The 25,772-nt window shown below is 41.7% G+C and overlaps 3 protein-coding genes across 7 annotated transcripts in view; all 3 read left to right on the top strand.

The window, feature by feature from the left end:
- The first annotated feature begins 193 nt into the window (after nt 1-193).
- hce2l1 (high choriolytic enzyme 2-like 1) lies at nt 194-2,205 on the top strand. Its single transcript, XM_069154675.1, has 9 exons — nt 194-272; nt 358-409; nt 533-592; nt 683-835; nt 932-1,049; nt 1,125-1,303; nt 1,418-1,499; nt 1,588-1,712; nt 1,803-2,205. The coding sequence occupies exons 1-9, from the start codon at nt 201-203 to the stop codon at nt 1,814-1,816; spliced, it is 855 nt and encodes a 284-aa protein (XP_069010776.1). The 5' UTR covers nt 194-200; the 3' UTR covers nt 1,817-2,205.
- A 683-nt stretch (nt 2,206-2,888) lies between these two features.
- On the top strand, nt 2,889-8,055 carry tra2b (transformer 2 beta homolog). 2 transcript variants are annotated; one of them, XM_069154670.1, is made up of 8 exons: nt 2,889-2,999; nt 5,117-5,262; nt 6,010-6,172; nt 6,341-6,529; nt 6,638-6,753; nt 7,246-7,434; nt 7,579-7,649; nt 7,747-8,055. In XM_069154670.1, the coding sequence occupies exons 1-8, from the start codon at nt 2,982-2,984 to the stop codon at nt 7,755-7,757; spliced, it is 903 nt and encodes a 300-aa protein (XP_069010771.1). In that variant the 5' UTR covers nt 2,889-2,981; the 3' UTR covers nt 7,758-8,055. The 2 variants fall into 2 exon arrangements, with proteins under 2 accessions (XP_069010771.1, XP_069010770.1); XM_069154669.1 differs by having other exon boundaries at nt 7,576-7,649.
- Nucleotides 8,056-11,743: 3,688 nt separating this feature from the next.
- The window catches only part of igf2bp2a (insulin-like growth factor 2 mRNA binding protein 2a), a 44,396-nt gene continuing 30,367 nt past the window's right edge, over nt 11,744-25,772 (top strand). For 2 of the 4 annotated variants that reach the window (XM_069154665.1, XM_069154664.1), the window contains exons 1-2: nt 11,744-12,230; nt 13,418-13,478. In XM_069154665.1, the coding sequence (XP_069010766.1) occupies nt 12,056-12,230; nt 13,418-13,478 (236 nt within the window). In that variant the 5' untranslated portion in view covers nt 11,744-12,055. Of the gene's footprint in view, nt 12,231-12,319; nt 12,650-13,417; nt 13,479-22,796; nt 22,816-25,772 lie in introns of those variants that run through there. The other 2 variants (XM_069154666.1, XM_069154667.1) reach the window with 2 other exon arrangements.

The raw sequence follows: 25,772 nt of genomic DNA, 5'->3' as shown, positions 1-25,772 counted from the left end.
CGAGGACCACCTGTTACGGATCAGTAGTGGACTTGAGTAAATTACACCCACTGGATGATGAGCGGTCTTAATCATGCTTCATCATGGAACTGAGGTCCAATCAGTACCGAGCAGGGCAGGAGAACTGGGTATAAAGATCCAGTGTAGGTGAGGAGGTCATTGAGCGCCTGCACTCGAAGAACGCAGTCTGAAACGCAACAATGCATCCCACCATGATGCTGCTGGTTGTCTTGTTTGGCCTGCTGACCCCGGCCACCACGCTGCCCGTCAAGGTTGGTACCTCCACAAGATATTTGAGAGAAAAAAGAAATGACCCTCGTGGGCTTCGTATTTCTAACATGTGCCTTTGTATGACAGAACTCGACTGGAGTCCACGAGGGGAAAGTGAGGTTGAGAAGGGAATACTCAGGTGGGTTCTTGGAAGAATTTACCTTTACATGCTCTTCTTCATTCAAATGAATAACTTTCTACGTCATTATGATTATTCTGTTTCTGGAAAGTAGAAGAAGATCAATGTTTGTTTGTTTTTCAGACGAACTTCCAGACCGTGATGAAATGAACGTGATGGATCAGATCCTGGAGGTCAATAGCAGTAAGTAAATTATTAGCTATGAATCACAACATTTTAAATAAAGTTTATTACTGCATACTGAACTTAACTAAATGCTTACTTTCTCGTCAGGGTTGCGCCCCCCCACAGGACTGTCCCTCAGAGAGGGAGATATTGCCACTTCGTATGTACGGAGTGCCGTAAACTGCCCTGGCAACGCCTGTATGTGGCCCAAATCTGTAGATGGATTTGTCTATGTGCCCTTCATCGTCTCTCCTCTATATGGTATGGCTCTTCAGACTTCGGACAGTTACAAAGAAGCTTGAAGTATGTTTTAAGTAAATTCTTCCTCTTTTTTTTTTTTTTTTTTTGTTACGGTAGATGACATGGACAGAATCACCATAGAAACTGGGATGCAAGACATTTCCTCTGGAACATGTATTAAATTTGTTCCACGTACTCATGAAGCCAGCTTCCTTGATATTCAGCCAAGATATGGGTGAGCATGACTCCAGTTCTTTCGATATGATTTTCCACTGTGATGACTTGTACAAGCTTCGCTCTCTACCCCAAGCTGCTGGTCATTTCTGGGGCAGACCGGAGGAAGCCAGACGCTGTCGCTGCAGACTCCTGGGTGCATGTGGTCAGGAGTGGCCGCCCATGAGTTCATGCATGCCCTCGGCTTTGTACATGAGCAATCCCGCTCAGACCGAGACCAGTACGTCTCGATTGTCTGGAAAAACATCATGCCAGGTGAGGATAAATGATCCCAACATTATGTCGATTGCAACGATAAAGCCTTTTCTTTTACTGGATGGCCATTTTTTTCACTAAATGAGTGCAATGTCCTTTTTTCTGTTTTGACAGACCATTTACATAACTTCAGGAAACAGGTGACCAACAATCTTAACAGCCCGTATGACTACAACTCTATCATGCATTACGGACGGTGAGCAGCTCTTTGAGGCAACATAATTCTGTTTTCCATGTTTATTCTGGGGCATCACCGTACCATACTTTATGCATCTTTGATCCAGATATGCCTTCTCTGAAGATGGTGGACCAACAATAATCCCTAAACCAGACCCTTACATTCCCATTGGCCAGCGAGATGGACCCAGTGCGCTAGATCTTCATAAAATAAATGTCCTGTATAACTGTGGTAGGTTAATTAATTTACACATTTACTGACATCTGATGAAAGAAAGATTGAAAATCATTGACTGAATTCTCTCTCTGTTCCTTACTACAGGTATCAATGAGTAACTGGATCCAGACAACTCTGCTGTCAGGTCCCACCAGACATGGCTCATTAAAACTTCTGGTCTGGAGTAGATAATGGGGGTTAGATAATACATATGATATTAATTTAAGATAATTCATTCTTCTACAGCAATATAATTTATTTTCACAAAGTCTAGTCTGTATTTCTAGAATGTGTGTATTCACCTTTAAATACAATCTACCAAACTGCCATTTAGTCGTCACAATGTGAAATTAATGACCAGGTTTAAAAAAAAAAAAAAAAAAAATGAAAGCTGCATAATAATATTGCCAGGCAAGACGGACCAGTTTTAACCTTCCTGTTGATGCCATTTAGATCACTGCAACTAATCTCTGAATCAATTTGTTCCATTTTCTGCCTCCCTTTTTGCTTCAGCTCACTTTAAATAAAGAAAATGCAACAATATGACTAATGGCCTGTTTTACATATTGTTTGTCTTATCTATGTTTTCCAAACAAATGAGATCTAGCATCATTGTTGATGGGTTTTCACTTATTGCTTTCAGGTGGAATAATGCTGAATTTCAGTCCTACATTTTTTTGGAAATGACAAACTTCTTCACATATTATACTTAAAATACGTAAAAATAAGCAGTACGTATTATTAACAGTTCCTTTACTGTAATTCACACAGGGTAAACTTGATTATTGACCAGTATATTGCACTTTCAAACTCTACTCCTAAACAAGGTCCGAAACATTTAGTTTCACGGTAGGCTGTAATTGTTTTTGCATATAAACAGATTGGAAATATAAATATACATCTCTGACTAAGTATTTCAGCCAGTTGAGTAAAATTCGACGCATTATTTCAACATTATATTTCTTATAATATCTTATGCTGTTTCATCTGACAGCCACTTGAAACCAAGACGAACCGTTTTCAATTTGATTAAAGCCAGAAAGTGTAATTTGTGCTTTGCGACGGTTTTATAACGAGCTTCATTGAAGTAAACGATGTAAGCATATACAGTGAGTGTTAATTAGGACGGCGGTCACCCCCCCCCCCATCAGAGCCACACCCACTCCCTGGGGGGGCGGGGCTAGCGGCTCACAAACACGCCCACTGTGCCGGCTCGTAGTTAGCTTAGCAGGTTAGCATCGCGGCATAATAGCTGGTATTTCAATACAAACAGTGTCACTAAAGATGAGCGATAACGACCGGGTAAGTAGGAGCTCCGTTACGCCCGTGATTGTAACATGTAAACGCACCCAACGAAGAGTAGATTCGGCTGAACGTAACTAAAATTAACCGTGTTTACACTGTGTTGGTTAATGCTGCTTAGCTTAGCTTTGGATCTCAACTCTCCAGTCAAAAAAAAAACCCGCTGATTTATTTTTCCTGTACATGAACGTGTGCTTTTTTCTTTTTCCCCCCCCCCCTCCCACGGCTAACATTAAAAGACTGTATGCACAATGAATAACAGCGTCTTTCAATAATGTTCAGCTCGCTGGCTAAACCGCTTAGCTCACGAGTGATTAGCGAGGCCCCGGGCCTGTTTCTGCACACGAGGACTGCAGCACAAAGACTTGAGACCTCTGAACACAACTTTAACCAGCCAGACGTCTCTGATCGCTGACATTACATCTTTTTAACGATGCGATTCAGCTACGTTGACGCATTACCCTGTAAAAGCAGCGACGCCTTGTTCACCTGGGACATAAACAACCGTGTGTGGAAACAGGAGGGAAAACGATTTTCATAAAACTCTTCAACAAGAAAATAATGTCGTCAAAACTTCCTTCATTTAATTGGAGTATTAACTGCATTTGCAGGCAGCAGATTTGGACTGAATGGTGTAAATTCACGTTTGCTCGTCTGTGATTTCCCTTCTGGGTTTCTATCTGTTTTGGGGCGCGGCAACATGTGTCAGTCAAGACTTTTATCACTTTTATCACTTTTATCAACTCAAAACGACCTCACGTGTGTCGCCTACGTGCTTCGTGCAGAATAATTGCACTTTATAATTGACATGGGTTACAATTGCAGGGTAGTTTGGTGCAACACAAAGCTACAAGGAGTATCGGTGTGTTGGTGTGCTGTTGTTCTCTATTGGCCACAGCTACAACTACATCTAAAGATGGTGCTCCCCAGGATTTAGTTGGCATCTGCATCTTGAGGTCGTTTGGGCCTTTTAACTGAGATCATTTGAGAAAAGAAAAACAAACAAACAAACAAACAAAATCAACATTGTTTGGCTTAGTTTAGTCTTGTTTTTAGACTTTGCAGAAATTAAGTCAACAGGAAAGATTCGGGTAATGTGTAAATTGCAGGTAGAAAATGAAGAGTTATTATTGCTCGTATTTTCCTGTACCATCTTGTAAATATACTCTTTACAGTATACTGTATTGATCTGTTTTTCTGACACAGACACACCTGCTAAAGATGGAAAGTTTTGATCAACCTACTCATCTCAGTTTTGGATCTAGTTTTTAATGTTATTACATCTCCCTTTATTCCTTTTTGATTATGTGTTTGATGCTTTAAAACAATTCTAACCAAAAGAGGCCACTAGGACTCAACGGTGACTGTAGAACCACTGAAAGTGAAATAGTTATAAAACTGAACACTGACTATTTGTATAATGTGGTTTAAACGTTCACATTCATGTCATGAAATCCTTATAACATAATATAAGTTGAATGAGCGTGCAGTTTTTAATTGTAGTCATATATTCTTCATCCTTTTCTTTTTCATAAAGGTTAAAGTTGGACGAAGAAAATGCGGAAGAAGTCTCATGTCCACTTTATTTTCAATAATATGAAGCTCAGATGTGTGAAGCTGAATTGTTGAATGCATGCTAAATCATGAGGAGGGAAGAAGTATGGGCAGTGTGTGAGATGGGGGAAGTAAGAAGAAGTCAGACAATTGAAGAAAGAAGAATAATGTGAAGTAATGAAGTTACAGAAATGAAGTTAAGGAAGTAATCTGGATAAGGTCACTGCGCTAAGTAATTTTCTGGTCTGTTTGTCAAATGCGTGCATGTTCTTGTCATTGAATGCAAAACACATTGTTTCAAATTATTGCAATTTTATAACAAAAACAGACAAATTTCTGTTTTTTTTTCCACCATGATAACTATTTATTTAAATTGATCAATGTTATCATATTACATTATAGAAAACATTTACTTGCAGTGTTAAAATTTGGGATTGTGAATTGATTCTTTTCTGTACTCTTCATAGGATAGTCTTAATTCCTAACTAAATATAAACATTTTGGTACAATTCACCATTTATCACGTCGTTGGTGTTGAAAACACGTGTTTGTGGTTCGTACAGGAGTCTCGCTCCGCATCCAGGAGCGTGAGTGGACGGGACTCTGGCAAGTCAGCAAGCCGCTCTCCAGCTCGCTCACATGGCCATTCAAAAGATGGCTCCCACCGCTCCCGCTCCAAATCTCGGTCGCGGTCCAGGTCCAAATCTGGGTGAGTGAGAATTCTTTTTGTTGGAGCTGCGGCGACATCAAACTCTTCCCAACCAACTCACAGGACATAGATATACGGACGGACGGATGATAATCAACAATAAAAACAATACAATTGACAAGACAGACTCAGTATCCACTAAAGATATGTACAATATGTACATCAAAAACAGTAACAGTAACAAAAGCTATAAATGCAGGTGTGCAAAAATGGCAGTCAGTGATACATACATCATATAAGTCTGATAACAACAGTATGTACAGATCAAAGTGTGTTCACTTGTCACAAAGAGGGAACTTGTTGTACAATGGTGAAAGAATGACTTCTTAAAATGTTCTTCTGGACAGTGCAGCTGAATGAATGTATAAATGAGCTCCACTGTCTTTACAGTGTGTCACAAGAGGGGGGTGGGGTGGATCGTCATTGATGAAGAGCAGTTTGTTCAGTGACCTTCTGCTCCTTACTGACTCAAACGTCTCCAAGTTTTTAACCAGTATTTATTCCGACCATGCCTCTCTGGTGCTGACGCTGCTCCCCCAGCGGATCAGACTGGTAGAAGATCTCCAGCGTCTTGTTGCGTCCATCGAAAGACCGAAACTTTCACTGAAAATAGAGTCTTCTGTCGCTCCTCCTTTCCTGACTGAATATGAAGACACTCGTGTGTCTTGTGAAGCAGTTGTTGAGGAGTTGGCTGTGAATAGCCAGAGAGCGAATGTTAAAATGGACGTGTCGTTTCTGTCTTTGCAGGTCCCGTTCCCATCGTGGCTCACACAGACACTACAGCCGATCTCGCTCCCGCTCAAGGTCGTATCATCGCCGATCTCACAGCAGGTCCTACAGTGGAGAGCGACGGCGCAGAAGCCATAGTCATTCACCGATGTCCAATCGCCGCAGGCACGTCGGCAACCGCGTATGTGCTCAAACTCTATCAGCGGTCATGGCTTTCCTTGGTCCCAAATCGTTGCTGTGTGCTTGACTATAATTGTGCATGAAATCTAAAAATATAAACGAATTTGTTTTGATAGATGATGGTATCAGAAAAGATAATATCTGAACTGTAATATCTCTCAAACTCCAGACTAACCCAGATCCAAACGCCTGCCTGGGAGTGTTTGGCCTGAGCTTGTACACCACAGAGAGAGATCTGAGGGAAGTGTTCTCTAAATACGGCCCGCTGGCGGACGTCTCTATCGTGTATGACCAGCAGTCGAGGCGCTCCAGGGGCTTTGCTTTTGTTTACTTTGAGAACACAGTTGACGCTAAAGAGGTATAAGAATATGAGTTAAGAAAAACCTATGTCAGACTCGGTTTAAAAAAAACAAAAACAAAAAAAACTTCTGCATCTGAGGTAATTTGTATGTTTGTTCACTGTCAGGCAAAAGATCGAGCCAACGGCATGGAGCTGGATGGTCGAAGAATCAGGGTGGACTTCTCCATCACAAAAAGAGCTCACACCCCAACGCCTGGAATCTACATGGGACGACCCACATAGTGAGCCCACTGAAGCATGCTGGCTGTTTGTGTGGGATGATTAGACGTGTTGAAATGAAACAGTTCTGATCTGCAGGGCTGTGTTTGATCTCATTTTAGAGCTGATCTAGCAAAGAGAGAGATGAATACTTCAGATAACTGAGCACTTTAGGTAAAGTCTTTTACGACTTTCTTGGGAAATGCTTTCGTGCCTGAAATTCATTTGGAAATCAGTATAATTAATCTATTATAACCATTTGGAAAATGGACCGAAGTCATCCAGTTACCCCAGAGAGAAGCCTGCAGGATACTGAGGAGATGGAAACTGTTTCTACATGTGACTCGCCTGCTCCTTGGAACATTACTGCCACCCTACTGTAGTGGAGGGAGTGCCAGCAGCAGGAGTGACCATCCCTCGCCTGGAATTATAACAGTAAAATAACATAACTGTACATCTGCCTCTGAATTGGGAAATTGAAGTTAAACTTCCTGTTATTATTGTCTTTGGTGTAGTGGTGGCGGCGGTCCCAGCGGTCCTCGACGCGTTTCCCGTGACTACGACCGTGGATACGACCGCGGATACGACCGCGGATACGACCGCGGATGCGACAGAGGCGGCGAAAGAGGCGGCGAAAGAGGCGGCGACAGAGGCGGCGGGCACTATGAGCGCTATGACGACAGGGAGTACTGCAGATCATACAGGTGATTATCTCAATCTGTTTGCTGGGATTCTGGAGACTGATATCTGTGTAATCTATTCTAAATTCACGCCGTTTTGGTTTCCTGTGCCGTTTTTTTATCCCCATGTGAAGCTGCCGAAAAGTAAATCGTGTTTTGTTTCAGAAGGCGGTCTCCTTCCCCTACATACTACAGAGGGAATTACAGGTCTCGGTCCAGATCACGATCTTATTCTCCCCGTAAGTCCTACCCATAAATTTCCAATTTTTTTCATTGAAGGATTCAACAAGTTGCATTGTGTTTGGATTTGTCTCATGAGTGTGTTTTGTTTCATAGGTCGATATTGACACTTTCTGTCAGGCAAAACCACCCTTCTCCTCCCGAGCATGGGCGGGACATGTTTGGCAGAGATATGATTGACTTCAGAGTAGATCTTCTTTCTTAAGGTGATCACCACACTTTAGTTTGCTAAAATACATGACCAGTAAAACTATACTGATGTCAGTCGTGACCCCTCATGCTTTTAATTTGAAATGTACAGTTAACATTTGCTGTAAATGTTATATCAATGTTTGATTTTTCTTGTATACAAATTCAGTGACAATTCATCTTTGAACAGATTAAAATGGAAATGCGTATTTTTCACCTTGACTCATGTCCATCCCTGCAGCACCTCTACATCCTACAACGTTGTTGTTGTTGCCGTCTTAAGGGCTGGCATGTATTAAAGCCTTGATCTTATCATATTGTTATTGGGGTATTTCTAAACATTTTGAGTTTTCTCAACTTTACTGTCTTTGTAGCAATTTATTTCCGGAGGGCTTTCTAAACTGTCAGATCAATCAATGAATAAAGATGACGGCAAAACTTGAGCTCACATATTGAGTCTCAAATGCTTGTCTCTTATAAACTGTACAAACAGAGACAAAATATTTCTCAGCTCCTGGTAAAGTTTTTGAATAATCATAATTACAATATATCTACAAAATACATCCAAGCTAGTATCAAGTGATTGCATTTTCTAGGGTTAAAAACTCTTTCTACCGTTCGTCGGTCTGCCTCTAACCTGACTCATGGCACGTTGTATCACCTTGCGTAGCAATATAAAGTGTTTTAAATCGGTGTGTAAGAAGAAGTGTGGAAGTGACAGATTCTTAATTAATAGAGTATGTGCAAAGATTTGTGGCAATTACTTTGTTAAGATTGCAAAAGAAGAGGTGCTACCATGGTTACAGACTGATCAATGAAAATGCAGATCGCACTCTTCCGATTGCATAAAAAAGTAAGTAAGATTTAAAAATGACAATGCATTGTATATTGCCTTGCTTACATTATCGCAGTATATTGCATCACATTGAATCATAGGCTATGATTCACGTGGTATTGACAGATTCTGGCCAATACACATCCCTCACTTTTAAGTGGTGATTTGCTGCCACTACATAGTCTTTGAACTAATGAATGAGGATAATTGATTTATGAGTAAATGCAGTGAAGCAGGCTGAGCGTGATCAAGTATAATCCACCAAGTACTCTCTTTAAACTAGCGCTCACTACCTGGTGAAGCAAGAGCAGCATCTGGCTTGAGGGACTGAAGTCCAACATCTACCCCTGCTGGTCACAGAAGAGTCCAAACCCGCTCCAGCATCCGTGACATTACAGTACATGGAAAACTGCATGACTTGTGAGAGGAATCTCAGTTCATTGTACGTTTTCAATTTTTGCCAGTGGTATAAACAAAACAAAACAAAAAACAGCTCAAGTCTTCAAGTAAAATCAGGCTGTTTCTTTACTCAAAGGTTCGGTTCACACAAATGATTAAAAAACACATTTCTTTCACTTATCTCTAGTGGGATCAAGCCATGCAGATAATTTCTGTTTTACTTGTCCGGGCCTTGCAATATCCGTTCTGAGATTCCTCTCTTCTCCTCAATACCATTGAAATGAATGGACTTCATTGACAGTGGGTGTTTTGTTATTTTGTCCATAATTTGGATGACTTAACCTTTAAGTAAAAGAAGATCTGTATTAGCAATTAAAAAGCTTTTGCTTTCTATAGTGAAGATATCGGCTGCTGCAAATAAAAGGTCGAAAATATTTTCTGTCTGTAGTGTTTGGTAAGTTTTTTAAGACGCGTTTTTCTCTGAACAAGAGGACGAGCAAAAAAGAAAGTAAACTATCAGTTAAACTGCCAGTTCCTCAAAGCTACTTGAGTCAGTGGTTACTTTAGACTTTAGTTTATTGCACAACATACCAGCAGATTGAACATTTACCGTTTTATCCCACAGTGGGCATGACGGCGCAGCAAGGAACTGGTGAGGAGGATGTAAACTGTAATTTACTTTTAATCCGACTTGTTTTAGCTGCTGTTTGAATACTTCTTTTACCCCATCCCAACAGCCTTTTATCAGTTCTCAATATGGATTTTTATGTAGCCTCTATATTTAGTTTTAAATTTGAGTAAATATTTCCTGTAGATTTTGGGAATCAGCAATTATTGCTTTGGAAAGGATCAATGTACTGTCCATGTTTCATAGGTTTGAACCTTTGAATAAAAGGAATGTGAAAGAAAATAACATTAAAATGTTTTGACAAAACATAGGAAGTAGTGTTACGGAAGTATTCAGTAATAAGTCGTGTTAATTGAGTTGTTAGACAGATGGGGAGACCAGTGAAAAACTCCCAGTGAGCACCGGTCACCTAGCTCACCACACCTTGGAAACTGCAAAAGCCTATTTATTTCCCTGTTCTACCACAAGTCGTCATGTACTCTACGTGTTTTGCTTGTTTTGGTCAGCAGCTCTCTCCACGTTCCTCCAAATGTCACATCCCTTCCGGCCCTGGCTCAGTTTTCTTTGAGCGTGGAAATCATTTTGGTTGCATGATTTGTCAGCACACTGACCTAATTTTAATAACATATAACAGAGGGTGCATGTAAACAAATCCTGCTGAGTGTTTGCTTACGTGGGAATTCAAAAGAAGGTGAGGTCGAACGTAAATGCAGTAACTGAACATTGTTTAATTTCTAAAACATGTATTCAACACCAAGTTTTGTAAAAGGAATATAGTGACGTTTTAGTGCCATTTGAAATGAATGGGTGACTTGTCTGAACGCTGATTGTCAGCTGGCAGCAGAAAGGCCTACTACAACTGTGTGAGCATGTCATCAGGAGAGTGTAACTAAAGAGCTGTTTTGTAAATAGGCCACAGTTTGGACATTCCTCTGTTCACACACTGACGTAAAACACGGCGGCAGGTCACTCCTGCTGCTGGCACTCCCTCCACTACAGTAGGGTGGCAGTAATGTTCCAAGGAGCAGGCGAGTCACATGTAGAAACACTCAATCGCTGTAGGCAAAGGCTCCTCCTCCCCTTGGTAACTAGTGTAGGTACAAGACTGCACACTCCATGCGTGAGCACCACTGCAGCCAACCACAGCCTTTCACTGACATTTCAGATTTTGTTTAAATGCCGCCTTGCTCCCAAACACACCCATCTGCATACACCTACATCACCAGCTCTTCAAAAAAAAAATAAAAAAAATAAAATAAAAAAATAAAACATGCTATAGGCCTACCATGTGTGTATGAGCTCAGACTGGCTGAGTGTCACTGCCCTCCTCCAAGCACAGATCAAGTGAGTGCCTGGAATCCCCTCACTTCTCCTTATCAGTGGCTAAAAATAAATATTTGCTCCATTTTACATTTTGCAGGTTAGAAGTAAAAGTGTCATAACCTTCAATAGCAACGTGTAAAGTGAACGGAGCAGCTCTTTCCCCTTCAACACTAATAAGGCTCTCAACAAAATGCAAGCATTTCACTGTTATTTATGCAAAGACAAAGCTGTTTTGATTATTTATAGATCTCTTCTTCTTCTTTTGTTAAAGGTTTTAAAATTGTAGCCGAATACTGAAACCGTAAATAATATCCAATATGATCTGTATTACAGTGTAATATCTCAAACAGGTGTCTCTAACGGCGAGTTGGACCCCTTTGCCCACACGCTCCACAAATCCATATTTCTGTGTCGCTCATAAATAAATAAAAGGCAAACTGTGGGCTGATCAGTGACACTGTTTGAGTCGACAAGTAGCCTACAGTGACAACGACTTGATTTTCCACACAGTAGCTCTTTTTCACTCCCCTCAGCCTGGAGGGACCCAAGGCACGGCCCTTATTATGATTTGATGAAATAACCCCTCTCTGCCTCCTTTAAGCCCATCCCTTTGCTGAACGTACCCAGTGATCATCATGCCACTTTCATACCCTACTGCACTTTTCACGCTGGAAGAGCAGCGGTGATCCCCACACATGCACCTCCAAACATTTTTTTCTTGTGATTTTTAAGGGAGATTTTATTTAGAGGCGGTGCTTGTTGGCTACAGAGTAGCGTCGTAACGACACTTTTTTCCCCCCTCAGTCCCTGTTAAAAGAGTTTGACCAGGGCCAGAGTTGGTGCTGGGGGGTCGTCTATAGCTTAGTAATATCCTGGGGGGTTAATTGCTGCGTTGTTTAAATCCCAGCAGATTTTTTTTCTATTTTATTTTAATTTAATTAAATTTTTTTTTTATTTTTCTACTTCTCTGAATATCGTCACTCTCTCACTCTAAAGGTCTGATACCCCTTCGAGATTTTTCCTTTCAGATCATGAACAAACTATATGTCGGGAATTTAAGTCCTTCGGTCACTGTCGAGGACTTGAAGCAGCTTTTTGGGGAGAGGAAGCTGCCAGTGGCCGAGCAGGTCCTACTGAAATCCGGCTATGCTTTTGTGGACTTCCCCGATCAGAACTCGGCCATAAAGGCTATAGAGACTCTTTCTGGTAAGTGTGGATTTGATAAGTGATGCTGCTGCTGGTGACAGGGATATTTCACAGCGAGTCCAACTGCAAGAGGAGGTTAAAAAACACAATAGGTCAGGTTGTACGAAATGTGAAATATTAACCATTGCTTGTCTTATTTTCGGTCTTTCTTTCTTTCTTTTTTTGCTCGGGACAGTGTTTGCGATCACATCCGTGTGCCATCAGAGTTGAGATGAACGCTCAGTCATGCACGCTCCAACAAAAAATTGGATAAATTATCGATCATAGGACACACTCGGGGCTTTAGTGCCCATAAAGAAAACACGAGCCGTCGTAACGCAATTAACGCGCACAAGAACCTATATTTTGGAGATTCCGTTAGTGCTGGGCGCTACTTTGCAATCACCCGCTGGAATGTATGGGATGGTCTGATGGTTCGGGTAGGCATAATTATTTTTCACTTATTTTTTATCTTGATTTTATTGAAGAGAGCAGCGCGAAGCGACCGCGGAAAACTTGTCAGATCCATGTTCCTGTGGTGTCTGGGTATGTTTTTACGAGGTGTCTTGGAGGTGGGTCATGGGGGTCCGGAGGAAAGAGCTAATAAACAGGTAGCTGAGGGGGGACGAGGTGAGACGCTAATTCCGTGCTGCGCCAGGCCACTCATAATAGTAAACGAAAAGCCGTGTTCAAGCCTCGCCGAGGAGCGCTTCAAATTCACCCCCGGGCTGGGTCAACGCGCAGAATGAACAAAACACCTACCTACAACATAAAGAGTACAAGTCATTCTCCTTTCAAATATCTTCTTTGATGTTGCATTCTTTACTGAGAGCAGAAAAAAAAAAAAAAAAAAAAAAAAAAAAAAAAAAAGATCCCTCATTGCACTGAGGGTTGTGGGAGTGGAAAGCATGGCTGCCCATTTCCCCATACTATATAAGCTTATCAAGCTTCATTTTGGCGCCGATACACTCAATTGTCACCCACAAAATGTCACACTGCGCTTGCATTAATGTAAACATATAGAGTTTATCCACCGCCGTGCGCACAACGCACTCGTGCAGAGTACTTTTTGAGGGGGCTGGCTGTTTGAATGGGGACGCACCTACTTGGTGAAGTGATTCAAAGTGTTGGTGTGTAGGCCTACCAGCTTGCATTGTTACTTTTATGACGCACAGCTAACGTTACACTATCAACTTTCGTCCCTACAGGTAAAGCCGAACTACACGGAAAGGTGATAGAGGTAGACTACTCTGTTCCCAAAAAGCTAAGGTAGGCCTACAATCTGACACACACACACACACACACTCACTCCCGCACACACGTTGTATCATACGCCTATACTGTGCCCCATGGCAGACTGTGTGACCTGTAGGCTTCCGCTGAGAAATATAGCAAGCGGATTTTCCTCTTTTCTCGGCTGCAGTGTGTGATTTCCGCCTGGCTGTTGTTGTTTTATTTCATGGCGGTGAAATTGTGATTGTGTGCTGATTAAACAAAAGACAGAAAGCGACAAAGAAACAGTTTTAAGTCCAAACATCCGCAGAACACACGGTGGCTGCTGCCATACCGCGTGATCTGCAGCGAGGCCTATCCCACTGTAGAACATGGATACACACGTACACTCAGTGCGTACGTGTAATAATTGTGTCTTAATTGAATTTCTCGTCATCAAACTTTCATATCGAATAAAAAGCAAATGTAGGTTTTGTTTCTCCGCAAAGCTATTTTTCCCGATATGAAGGCGATAAAGTTAGGTTTCATTATTGACTGTAACACTGCAATGTACGATGAGTTGCATACCAATCAGCTGTGCCTCTCCTCTTGTTACGGTGCATGTGTGTGGATGCATGTGAGGGAAGTGTTTGGAAATTAGAATTAAAATTAAGCACAATTTTGGGTGTTCGTAATGCATGAAGTCACTCGCTTGTGGCAGTAATGCAGCCATTCCCTCCCTCGTCACGTATAGAGCCCCCCTTTTTCACAACAAGGCCTTTAGCTATAGGGGAAGACTACATTGCGTGACCAAAAGGTAAATATTCAAGCCCCTTGTGGAAGAACACGTGACCCATACTTTATGCGCTTCCAGCATAGTCCTCCCCCTTTATTGCAGACTACTCTTTCCTGCATAACAGCTCACGCTTTTTTTTTTTTTTTTTTTGTTCTCTCTGTAGAGAAAATAATGCATGTTTTTAATGTCCTGTGATCGAGTTGCTGCGTTGTTTCTTCGCTTAATGGCTCGATCTGAAGGCGTTTTGCAAGCTACAAGGCGCAACATGGTGTTAAAGCCTGCGCCACTCCCCACAGTTAATGTGCACGTAGGCCATGGCAATGTTGGAGAGCCTCATAATGGCTGCCATGATGGCCCTGCACACTGCACGGCTATAGGCGGAATCAGATAGAGCAAATGTCCATACATGTGCCTGCATGTGTCCAATCGGCAGTGTGTGCAGCTGCCGGACCTGCGTGTATGTTCTGAAAAAGGCCTTAAAGCGAAATCTTCGTCATGTCAGCGAGATCTTTCTGAGTGCAGCGTATGATACGTACAGGTGTTCATTTTGAGCCCGTGTAAAGTGGACATGCGGAGGTGGAACTTATTTGTCCACATCGTTTTAACGGGAAGATTCTTTTCCACATAGAGAATTTAATTTAATTTCGTCACCTCCCAAAAGTTTCCCAGTGTATGTTCAGAGCTTTCATGGCAGAAACATTCACACTGATTTCATTTTTCAAGATTAAAATGCCTATTTTGCTCCTGCAGTGCCTGATTTAATTGTCATAATTTATGGCGGTTTAGTTAGCTGATGCAAATGCCCTATTGTTTTAGTATATGATTTAATTTGTCCTAGGTCTCTCAGACATAATGAGAAATTAAATGTATATTTAGTTAAACAGCCACAGAATAGTTAGATAATATTTCCTTTATTTACTGTATTTTCTAAATCTAGTATTTAAATAATAATGTAAACAACTATTTCTTATGGTTTAAAAAAAAAATTATATTGCAACTGTAATGAGTCCCTAATTAAACAGGGCTTGAAGAGTGAACCAATCATCAGTTTTTGTTTAGTCATTTGTGTGAGCTTTCGGTCTCATATTCAGGCCTGCTGGCATTTCTTAGTTTTGTGAAGCTGCTGTAGTTTCAGCTTCTGTTTGCTGTGTTCAACGTTTGTTTATATATTTCAGTTGTCTTCAGTGAGCTAATAGGCTTTTTTGGATTAACAATTAAATTATGTTAGTTTTTAAGGACAAAAATTCGGACTGATCACGATTGTGTCTTCGAGGTAACATTTTGTTTGCTAGTGAGTTTTTACATGAAGGACTTGGGCCTTTTAAAATGCGGTTTTGAATATCTAGGAAAAGATAAAGGTGTGATTTGTTGTGGTATTTATGCTCTGTTTATCATTTAAATATTATTTCATCTTCATACATTTTATATTTTGATATTGTAAATTTTCTTAGGAGGCATCAGCAATTTCATAAGACATAAAGAAGATTTTTGCTTTTATTTGTAAAAAGCTTTGAAGCCTCTTGTCTTGATTAATACAGAATAATTAGCAGCACATTATTTGTCATATTCAAAAAATACTTTTTTTTAAATTACAAGCTTATTTATTCTAAAATGTATTGTTTTGGTCACGTTAGCAGTATTTAATAGTGAAGGTTAAAACAGCTGTCCAAATTAACTGAATATTTTTGTTCGTGAGCTCAAAGTTAAAATCACATTTCTGGTCTGTGTAATTTGATTTATATCACATGAGCTTATATAATGTGTATAATTATGGGTTTAGAATAATGACCGTTTGAGGGGAAATAATCAATACAACAGAACTGAGAAAACAGTAGATAAAAGCAATATTGTTATCTAGAACAATTGTTCGCAATATTATTTTGATTATTATGACTTAATTTATATGCTCTTAATTTGATTGGAAGAATGGAAATGAGCTTCAGAAGATAATTTAGTTTTTTTGCTTAAAATTGTGTACTTAGCGGTGGCTTATTTTTACACAAGAAATCAGAAAAACAATAGTTTTCTCTTGCAATTAATACGTTTAATTTCTTCACAAAGCTCCTGCAATGCACAAGGAAGCAAAGAGGGGCTTTGTGTTAATTGATATTGGTGTGATATAAACGATATGCAGTGTTGCTTGACTATCAAACAAGCAGTGGAGGTGTGGGCAAAACGACTAGTGTGAGCTCTCGCTGTGAGCCTGATCAATAGTCAGTTCTCAATAATAAGCATGGGAACACTGTCGTAGTTGGATAAACACAATGAAGGCTGTCCTCCTTCATAGTTTACAGGCTTGTTTACTTGTTTGTTGATAGTGATAAATCCAGACTCTTCTCCTCCTAATTATCTCCCTACACCTTAGGCTTAAACCTGAAGTGAAGACATGCCTAAATGAAGAGGTGATAAACTTGTGATTGAATTTTGTGTTACACTCCTGGATATCTAACGGCAAACACAGTTTGAACTGTTTTATGCTCTTTATATAGATACTAAATGTTCAGTTTACTGTTGTTTAACAAAGCCAAATCGCTTTCAAGACCTTTTTCTTTTTTTGAAAAAGGATGCAAACCAAGACATGGGTGTAAACATCTGCATTGCACCAGTGTGGTGCCCATGCAGATGTGTGTGTTGGGTTGTCAGTGCACTCTGAGTCAAAACAGCGAAATACGATAGCCATCAGTTGATCCACTCCGAATCCATTAATACTCCCCAGTTGATCCTGGGTGAAGGGGAAGCTCTCCAATTCAGGCTCCGGTTTTGTCCGGAGTGATAGCAGGAGGCGCTGCGCTGCTCTCCTCTAAAGCCACATCCGCTGCACCCTCCTCCTGACTCCTCATGTCTCCCCTCACCTGTCTGTGAGGAGGGATCGCACAGAGCGATCTGTTTTATAGAGCAGATGCCCATGGTGTCTCTCAACTATGTTTGTTTTCTACTTTAAAGAGCATGGATGATGTTTCCTTAACTTGCATTTATTCTGTCTCAGGCTATTGACTCACAACGGGTGAAAAATAGACTATACTTTTATATGAGTTTATCTTTTATGGAGACCCTCTGTTGTAAAATGAGTATCAAATATGATTGTTCTTCATCTGCACTTACAGAAAAAAATAACTATTTACGTAGCCTATGGTTTTCACTTTGAATGCGTTCAGGAAGCTGCATTTAAATTGCAGCCCTTCTCCAACGCTGCTAAATTCGTATAGCAATTATTAAGTTTTTCATCAAAGTGCAACAGTATATTTTCTCCTGAATTGATAACAGACTGGCTAATGCAACAGAATACATAGCTTGAGGGAGCAGTGAGATTAGATGTGAGAGAATTGTAAATTCATTGTGTATCTATCAGACTTGTTGGATCACTGTTTTTAAGCTCCTGGAGAGTTGGAAACACCTTTTCTGTTTATATAGACACTTGCACGTGCATCACAGCTGCATCTGTAGAGTCACTTCTCAGTGAGCTGTCATTCACATTCCACTGCTACCTGTTGTATGACTGCATGATGTGACTACAGCATTACACTCATTACAGACAGGATTTAGGTAATCAACTGGATGACTCTTCAGAGCAGTAGTAAGGAGGTGTGCAAGGCGTGGCTGGAATGAGGAGGACTGCTCTGACTTGATGACTTAGTCTCTGACTAAGCCACTGCAATATATTAGAAACAAGAGAAGTAAAATGGGATCTTTCACCACTTGGAAATGGTTTCACCTGGAGGCAAGTGACACAATGGGAATTGCTCATGGATTATGTCAGTCCAAATAGGAGATGAAGGGGATGATTCCTCCATGTGTGTTTCTGTTTGTGACCTCACCAATAAGCATCCCAAATTCATAATCATTGAATGATTGGAGTAATGGAGAGACATCCATTGTTGGAAGCAAAATAAACCCTCATTGATTGGAGATGTGAGCTATAAAGTCTCCTTGAACTGAGCAACTGTTTCCAATTTCTTCAAACTGTCTGCAAGAGAATTTGTCCCTGATGATACGACTCTCATTGACTTGCTGAAGTCAGTTTCTGTTTGTAGAAAACAAATAGAAAAAGTTGCATTGCAGCGCTGCGTCAGCACTGAATTGACGAGATAGTTGTATTTGTAAAAAGCTCAGTGCTCGGTGACACCTGTTAACCAGGCATGTAAGTACTAGACAAAACCTAGTTCAGAGTTTGCACAGAGATAAGTGTGACGCCAACCATCTCAATCCTCAGTAGGAAGTTTTGAGCAGATTGTTTGAGAATGCTGCTTTGCCAAGCAGAGTTTGATGTATCGCTGGAATCCTAAATATGCTGGATGTGAATATTTAATGAATTATAAATCATGATTATGAGTAGCGCAGTTTGTACCCAGGTTCTTTTTTTGGGAAAGTAATTTGAAGTTGTAACAGCTGCTCTGTCTCTCCTTCCTTCTCGATGTCCCTCTGTCGCCCAGTCTGTTTCTCTGGTGTGTGTGCAGCATGTAAATATATAATGGTTGTTGGTCGTGGAAGGAGTTTATGCTCCTGTAGACATGTTCACATGCATCTTGAGGATGACACTGGAGAGGCAGGTAAGCCGCGGTGAATCCCAGCTGAAAGCTTCATGCCGGATGTAAAGTTTAGTGTTTCTCACCCTTCGCTGGGTTGGTCTTCCCTGTGGGCACACAAGGGTGTGGTGTCCATGAAGGGGTGGGCAGCTGAGGCGCACAGCAGGTGGCATTTCTCACACAGGCAGACCCCGTCCTTGTCCCATATCATCACCATATAAAAGTGCTGCACTGGTACAACTTTAGAGCTCTGATGGGTTTTGAACAGGTGAAAATTTCTAACGAGGCAGTCAGAGTCTGACATGGAGGGAGCCAGGGGCGGAAATGCTTACATGCAGAAGAGGCTATGCGCTCCTGGCTTACAGCTGTGAGCTGCGAATGCTGTCGGTCTGAAGCTTCCCGCAGGTCAAATCTCTTCTATCTGACTTTTGCCCTTCGGACATTTTTCAGTCTCTTACCTTGCTTTAAAATAGGGGCGGGGCCAGAGGGTTGGGTCAGAGGTGGTACTAATTCCTTAATTTGATTGCCTCAGTGTGAAAGGTAGATGGTCTATTAGCATAGACTGATTACTGGGCCTACCAGCTATGGTCCAGAGCACCTGGACAAGAACTGCTGTAGGTAACGACCACAAAGAAACACAAAAACATCTCATTTTGACCAGGGATCCCGTCTATCTGTCTGTAGTCTGTAGTCAGGGAGATTCATTTATCCCCTCAAAAGTCCCTGCTCGCCACGTCGAATCTTTCAAAGCACATGAGCTTTGAGGCGGGGGTTTGTTGAACATATCTGATTGGTTTGAATACTTGCAGCATTCATTTCAACCGCCATTTTTAAGAATCTGTGGATGCAAAGCAGTTTGTGTTTTGTTTTTTGGTGTGAACATGGAGGTACAGAGGAAGTCCTAGATGGATCAACAACAAAGCCTCAGTTGTATTCTGGAGGGTGTACGGTGCATATATCAGCTCAGTCAACTCTGAAAACCCTCCAGCAGTGTAATTTGCCTGATATGTGCAGTTCTTTAAAAACACTGTGGAATCGCAGAAAACAATAGGCTGAAGAAACCTTTTATGTCCTTGAACAGTAGTTCCTGGGACTAAAAGTGTTACACTATGCTCCACATGAAACTGTGTTGCAATTCATCTTATATAAACCTCATTCTCTAATTTCATCAATATACTCATACCTTGTGGTAACGGAATTTGCGAACATTTCTCAGATAATACAAATTTGTTATTGAAGTTGTGCAACTTACTAGTGTCAACAGTGAGAAATTTTATCTTAAGCTTGGAACAAAACTAAATAATTTTGGAATTCAATAGCAGCTATTTATTTGTTTATATGTTCATTTTAGAAAATTTAAAGGTGTTTCCTTGGCATTCATTCAAAAAAAAAAAAAAACAACAACATTTATCTTGATATTATGGAGTTTATTGAAGATAACCAACTTTTTTTTATCTTAACAAATTTCCACTCAGTTTACATAAAATCGAGCCCCTGTCTGGTCGCCTAAATCAATAGTTTTTAACCCCATGTCTAGTTCCAAGAGCATCCAGATATGGTGTAATGAAGAAATAATATGAATTGGTTTTGTTTTTTTTACACCATTTCTCCCATGTAGCTGCAGAAAAATCTTTTTATATAGAGGTTTTTGTTGTTGAATCGCCATGAGGAGGCAAATGTCGAAACACAAAGTCTTTTGACATTTACAGCAACATGATGTGGGAGCAAGACTGTGCCATTGTGCCCGTGAGTGTGTGTGTCCATGTGTGTTTGCTGGTCGCGCTGTATTCAGTTCCAACTGTTCCAGGTTAGATTCACCAAGTTGCCATGGGAACCATTTTTAAGGGTTTTGCTTAGTTAAAGAAAGAGAGCCTGAACGATGAAGGCTTTCAGGAAAAAGTGCTCCAGGTGCACAGAACACCTCGCAAGCAGCACAACCCCCCCCCCCCCCCTCAAAAAATACAAAAGTTAAGTGAACTGAAGAGACACCCGGAGATTCACCCTACAAGTGATCGTTATGACAGCTTTTGATGTCACTGTCTAAATTGTATGACTACAGCTTAAGTTTGTTATGAAATGCTGTCAGTTTAGGGATCTTGTAATTTCCATCCGTTCCCAGGAGAGCGGAGACTGCCTCCCGGTTATAGCTGCAAGCCCCAGACTGCAGTCCAGCCGTGTGTCGGTGGCTCACGCTATGGGCGGAGCAGCGGTCAAAGTTGATTTTATATGACAGCACATACATAGCCTAGTAAGGTGCCTCGATAAAAAAATGCCTGCGTAAAGCTGTTGCTTCACTGAGACCTTCAAGTGCTCATTTTCTTTCCACAAGTGCAGCAGGGAAAAATGCTGAATGGGCTGTCCATCTATGTCACAGCCGCAGCCCTTTTGTGACCTTTCTTATTCATGAGCCCACTCTCAGCCGTCATTCCCATCCTTTTCCATATGTATGCGACGGAAGCTGGGTACCCCTCCACCACCACCAGCGCCAGAACAAGTCATCTACAGTAGGTCGGCACACAGCTGAGCCTCCGACACAACCTGGAGCACAGTCTTTCCATTGTGCTTCCTCTGTTTCACACTGTCTCTGACGGAAGAGGAAGACAGGGAGAGGACTTCCGAGTCAGAGACGAGCATGTCCCACACGCATGCTGATGCTTTCCTCTCGGTGTGTGTGTTGCTGCTCCTGCTTGGGGAGAAACACACTGCTGATAGAGGGCAGCATTTCTTCCCCCCGTCTCGCTGGCTGGCTGTATGAGGCTGTGAAGTGTCTCCTCTCAACAGGCTGCGAGTGGTCTGCTCACAAACAGAAGGATTTCCTGCTGCTGGTTTGACATAGAATTGCAAATCATGTACAACAGCCATGTATCACTTTCTCTGGACCTATCATCTCGTATTGTTTGCCTCAATGGGTTTTTACTGTGATTGAATGCAAGACAACCTCCTCCTCTTATATCAAGAGCCCCCTTGACATTTAAATAAATTATTTAAAACATCCCAAACCTACACTAAGCAAAGATGAATCTCTAAAATCACATTTCAGCTGTTTACACATTAAAGCTGAGCAACTTATCCTTCTCTCTAATCTCCCTCGTACTGCTTTGAATATTGAGTAGGATGATGCCTTTTCCCGATCTTTTTCTCAACAACTGGAGGTTTCACTTCGCAGATTAAACTCCAGCCTCATTTGAAACGCTCTGTCCCCCAGGTTTACTGTTTTTAGTGTTAGGAAAATACATTCAATGTTCGCGGCGTTAAATTAGCATTGTTTTTGAGATTTTCTTTTACATTGCTATTCTCCAATTCTCTCAATTACTCCAAAATAAAATGCAGGAAGTGGGAACTGGGGTGGAAAATAAAAATGTTGTTTCGGATATCCGATCTAAAGCGTGTGGATAGTGAATTACTTAAAGGAATAGTTCATATCATGAAAAATATATTTATTTGCCATATTTATACAGAGCAATGCTGGCTGTTTATGCTAAACTAATTGGCTGCTGGCTGTATTGGTCTTTTCATCTAGATTAGATTAGATTAGACTTTATTAATCCGACAGTGGGGAAATTTCATCCAACCTCCGTGAAAACAAATAAGTCTTTCCCAGTTTGTTGAACTAACTATTCTTTTGATGATATTTGTTCGTTGTTGGTAAGTGGACACGTGTGACAGCGTTTGCATGCTCTCCAATATTTTCGGCTGAAGTGCTGTTTTGTTTTTGCCAACTGTGTTGTACCATAAAGCCTGTTGTTTTGCACAGCTGTGCTTGATCCTGACTCAGATTTCCTGAGCCCAGAGATGAGTCGGGTAATGGTGGCCAGGCAGGTGCTAGAGAGTAGGACGACTCCATCTGCCTCCCTGCCAAGTGACCCAGCACATGCCAATAACCAGTCAGTCGCTTAGCGAGAGAAAGACAGAGATAGTGAAGAAGCAATGGAAGGACAGAGAGAGAGAAGAGTGGAACGTTGCAGAGGAAAGGGGGGACCCAATGGGAGTACCTTTGATTTCATCACACCGAACGTCGAGCTGCGAGGAGGAGAGTGTTTTATAACGGCCGCTGCCGAGCGGCACAAATAGAGCCGTGAGCGGAATGCTAAAAATCTGTTTGTAAATAGTTTGTTGTCTTGCTGACCCGTGGATAATATTTCCTGGAGGAGCAGAATATTTTATCTCGAAGGATTCAATCTTTGTGTGTCTCACTAAACAGTCTGCGCTCAGGGGTTCCCGTGAGTGCAGTGGCTGCTGTCGCTGGGCTACTGTACATCAGGTGCACTATGTCAGTCCGGAGGTTTTTAAAGCTGTTCTGCTCCCATATTTTATTTTATTTATGAGTAAAACAGCACACACAAAAATGTACGTGGAAGTTGCTAGGATACCGGCCGATTGATTGATTGATTGGAAGTGTGTGTTTAGCATGCAGCTTGATATGTCTTGTTGCCATCTGTCTTCAGCAGTTTCAAACATCCAGCAATGCAGCCTTGGTGTCTTACGCATGCAAACAACATTATGACACTGATTGATGAATTTCCCATCCCTGTCAGGTTAAATGAAGCACACGCCGACACAAATCCAATTAAAATTGAAGAGTGCGGCCATAGCAGAGCACAGTTAGAGAACCTGAAGGCAGAAATGCGGGCATCTTCCGCTCACCAGGTTAGTAAATATTTGATGCCGAGGCAGCCATGCGTGTGCTCTTGTCGTGGGGGTTGCAAAAGTTGATGGGGTCTTTGCCTTTAAGCACAGTATGACCAAGGCCGCTTTTTTATTTTTTTTATTTTTCAACACACTCGTTCTGCGCCTGTTTAGGTGATTTTCACTTTTATTAATAGTAAATTCTTCAAGATGCAGCTGCACTTCACCTCCGCACTCCAGGGACTGTCACACTCTTTCCACTGCAGCATTCTGTGCATGTCTTCCCCTCCATCCTCCTCCTCCTCCTCCTCCTCCTCACATGTGCATGTTCTGTGTCAGCGTACTACCTAGATTGCGTGTGCATTGTCTTTCACTGCCTCCTTCTAGCTCGCTACGCCACCGGTCCCCTGGCACAGAGTGGCAGTGCAGAAAGAAGCCTGTGATGTGTGAGCGTGAGTGGGTGTAAATAGCGTACAACTGTATGTTATGTACAGTAAGCTGAATGTGAGCCGCCCTATCAGATAGTGTAATAGAGACAGGCAGTTTATTCTTAGTAGAGTTATGGTTACCGTCATTTGGATTATTTAACAACAGTAGGCATGTGTGTGTGTGTGTTTGTGTCCATGTCATTGCATCTGTGTGTGTATGTGTGTGTGTGTGTGTGTGTGTGTGTGTGTGTGTGTGTGTGTCTGTCTGTCTGTCTGTCTGTCTGTCTGTCTACTGTGCCTCCGTGTTCTTGCCATTCCCCACAAGGGAAGCAACAGTTCATTTCAGGGACGGTAGCTAAGATGGTTTTGTTTTAAGTGGTGTGAGGAGTGACTCCAGGTTTCCGGTCGCTTGACGTTGCGGGACAATAAATTACAGAGATGTACAGTACGATGACAAGCTTCAAAGGCCAGTTTGACGTCAAAGAGGCAGTGATAGAAACGTGGAGCCACTGAAGATGATACACCAGATATGCTGTCTATCAGGAAAGGTCGAACACAACAGGACTCATGTATGGTCTTCCTTTGGTTCGATGAATGCACGCCCACCTCAGGCATTCGTAGAGCATTTACAGTATCGCTGTTTCCTCCCCGTCACATTATCAAAGCTGGTGTATGCCTGCACTCATGGCACGAGAGTCACAAGCCAGGATCGCTCTCACGGACACAGATGTGCTCTGATTTGATCAAACGTCAGCACATATAAGCGAAATGCCACCAGATAAAACACAGCCTTTCGATGTACGAGTCATTTGTGTGCTCGTCTTTATGAAATGCAGTCCACCAGCGTAGATGTTACCCACGATGAGGTCTGGTTATGGTGAATGATCTTATTAGCGTTTGGTGTTTGTGACGTTCTCAGGCCTTCACGCTGAGTCAGTGCTTTTCAAAGCAACTTGTTGTGGCTGTCTTAAAAAACAAGCAGCCGGGTTTTCGGAGCAGCCCTCGCTCCTAATAACTGCTTCAAGTTCAACAGAGGAACCAGCCTCGTGTGTTTTCTGCCAGGAATGATGAAAGCAGCCGGCCTGTAAATGCTTGCAGATTTGTTTTGGCGTTTCTGAGGAGGTGAGCTTGAGTGGAGCTTGAAATGTTAAGTTAGTGGACTGAATCCTTGAATATTCTTATTTTTTATTGAGCAAGGTGCATTTAAAGGCGGCAAAATTACACAATAGATTTTTGGTCTCTAAATTTTGGTCCGAACAAAGATTCAAGGTTTCCACCCTCGCATGCTTTGTTTTCTTGTGTATGTGTGTGTTTTTATATTTGCATAGTGGAGCATTTTGTTACATAATCAAACCTTGAAGATGAACAATAAACAAACATAAACTGCTACGCTGGCTGCTACTTTTGTAAGTTGAAGAATTGCTGCTGCTTGGCAGACGTTTGGGCTCTGCTGAGTGCCTTCAAGTCACATATATAAGAGCCTGCAACAACAAACCTTTCCTTCTGGCTTTTTCTCAATCACCAATAATTCTCCCTCGCCTTCTCTGTCTCACTTTAAATGCTGTCCACACAACAGGCATTTCCACCCGCTCCCCTTTTGCTGTGGAGATCGGGCTCCTAACTTGAGATATCGATGTCAACCTCGGATATTTACTCAAGTATTTATCGCATATTGATCAGGGCCGACATCCCCGTGAGCTACTCCGATAATTGAATTAGTCTACATATTACATTCCCACACAGCATACAGGCGTCCTCCCAAACTCTAGCTACCATTTTCCTTATCCAAAATCGACCGCTTCCCATTCCGATCCTATCCATCCCCGTGTTCACTTCCTGTCGAGCCCCCTGCCTCAATTCACAGAGTAGGTCAGGATTTGGAGCCATTTTAGCCGCAGGATTAAAGTCTGACAGGGATAATGCCACTCCAGCCACTTGTGAGTCACGTGACACAAGATGATCTAAGGTTTTGGGAGGA

This window comes from Embiotoca jacksoni, unplaced genomic scaffold (genome assembly GCF_022577435.1).
Source record: "Embiotoca jacksoni isolate LCO1_2020_lvr unplaced genomic scaffold, fEmbJac1.0.p SCAF_2, whole genome shotgun sequence".
Taxonomy (NCBI): Eukaryota; Metazoa; Chordata; class Actinopteri; family Embiotocidae; genus Embiotoca; species Embiotoca jacksoni.
This window is presented reverse-complemented; position numbering and strand designations above follow the sequence as displayed.

Coding starts and splice junctions, on each gene's coding strand:
- tra2b (XM_069154669.1), top strand. Junction 5,263..6,009: donor CGGTCCAGGTCCAAATCTGG/GTGAGTGAGAAT, acceptor CTGTCTTTGCAG/GTCCCGTTCCCATCGTGGCT. Junction 6,754..7,245: donor TACATGGGACGACCCACATA/GTGAGCCCACTG, acceptor TCTTTGGTGTAG/TGGTGGCGGCGGTCCCAGCG.
- hce2l1 (XM_069154675.1), top strand. CDS start 201: ATGCATCCCACCATGATGCTGCTGGTTGTCTTGTTTGGCCTGCTGACC. Junction 410..532: donor GTTGAGAAGGGAATACTCAG/GTGGGTTCTTGG, acceptor TTTGTTTTTCAG/ACGAACTTCCAGACCGTGAT. Junction 1,050..1,124: donor GATATTCAGCCAAGATATGG/GTGAGCATGACT, acceptor CTCTACCCCAAG/CTGCTGGTCATTTCTGGGGC.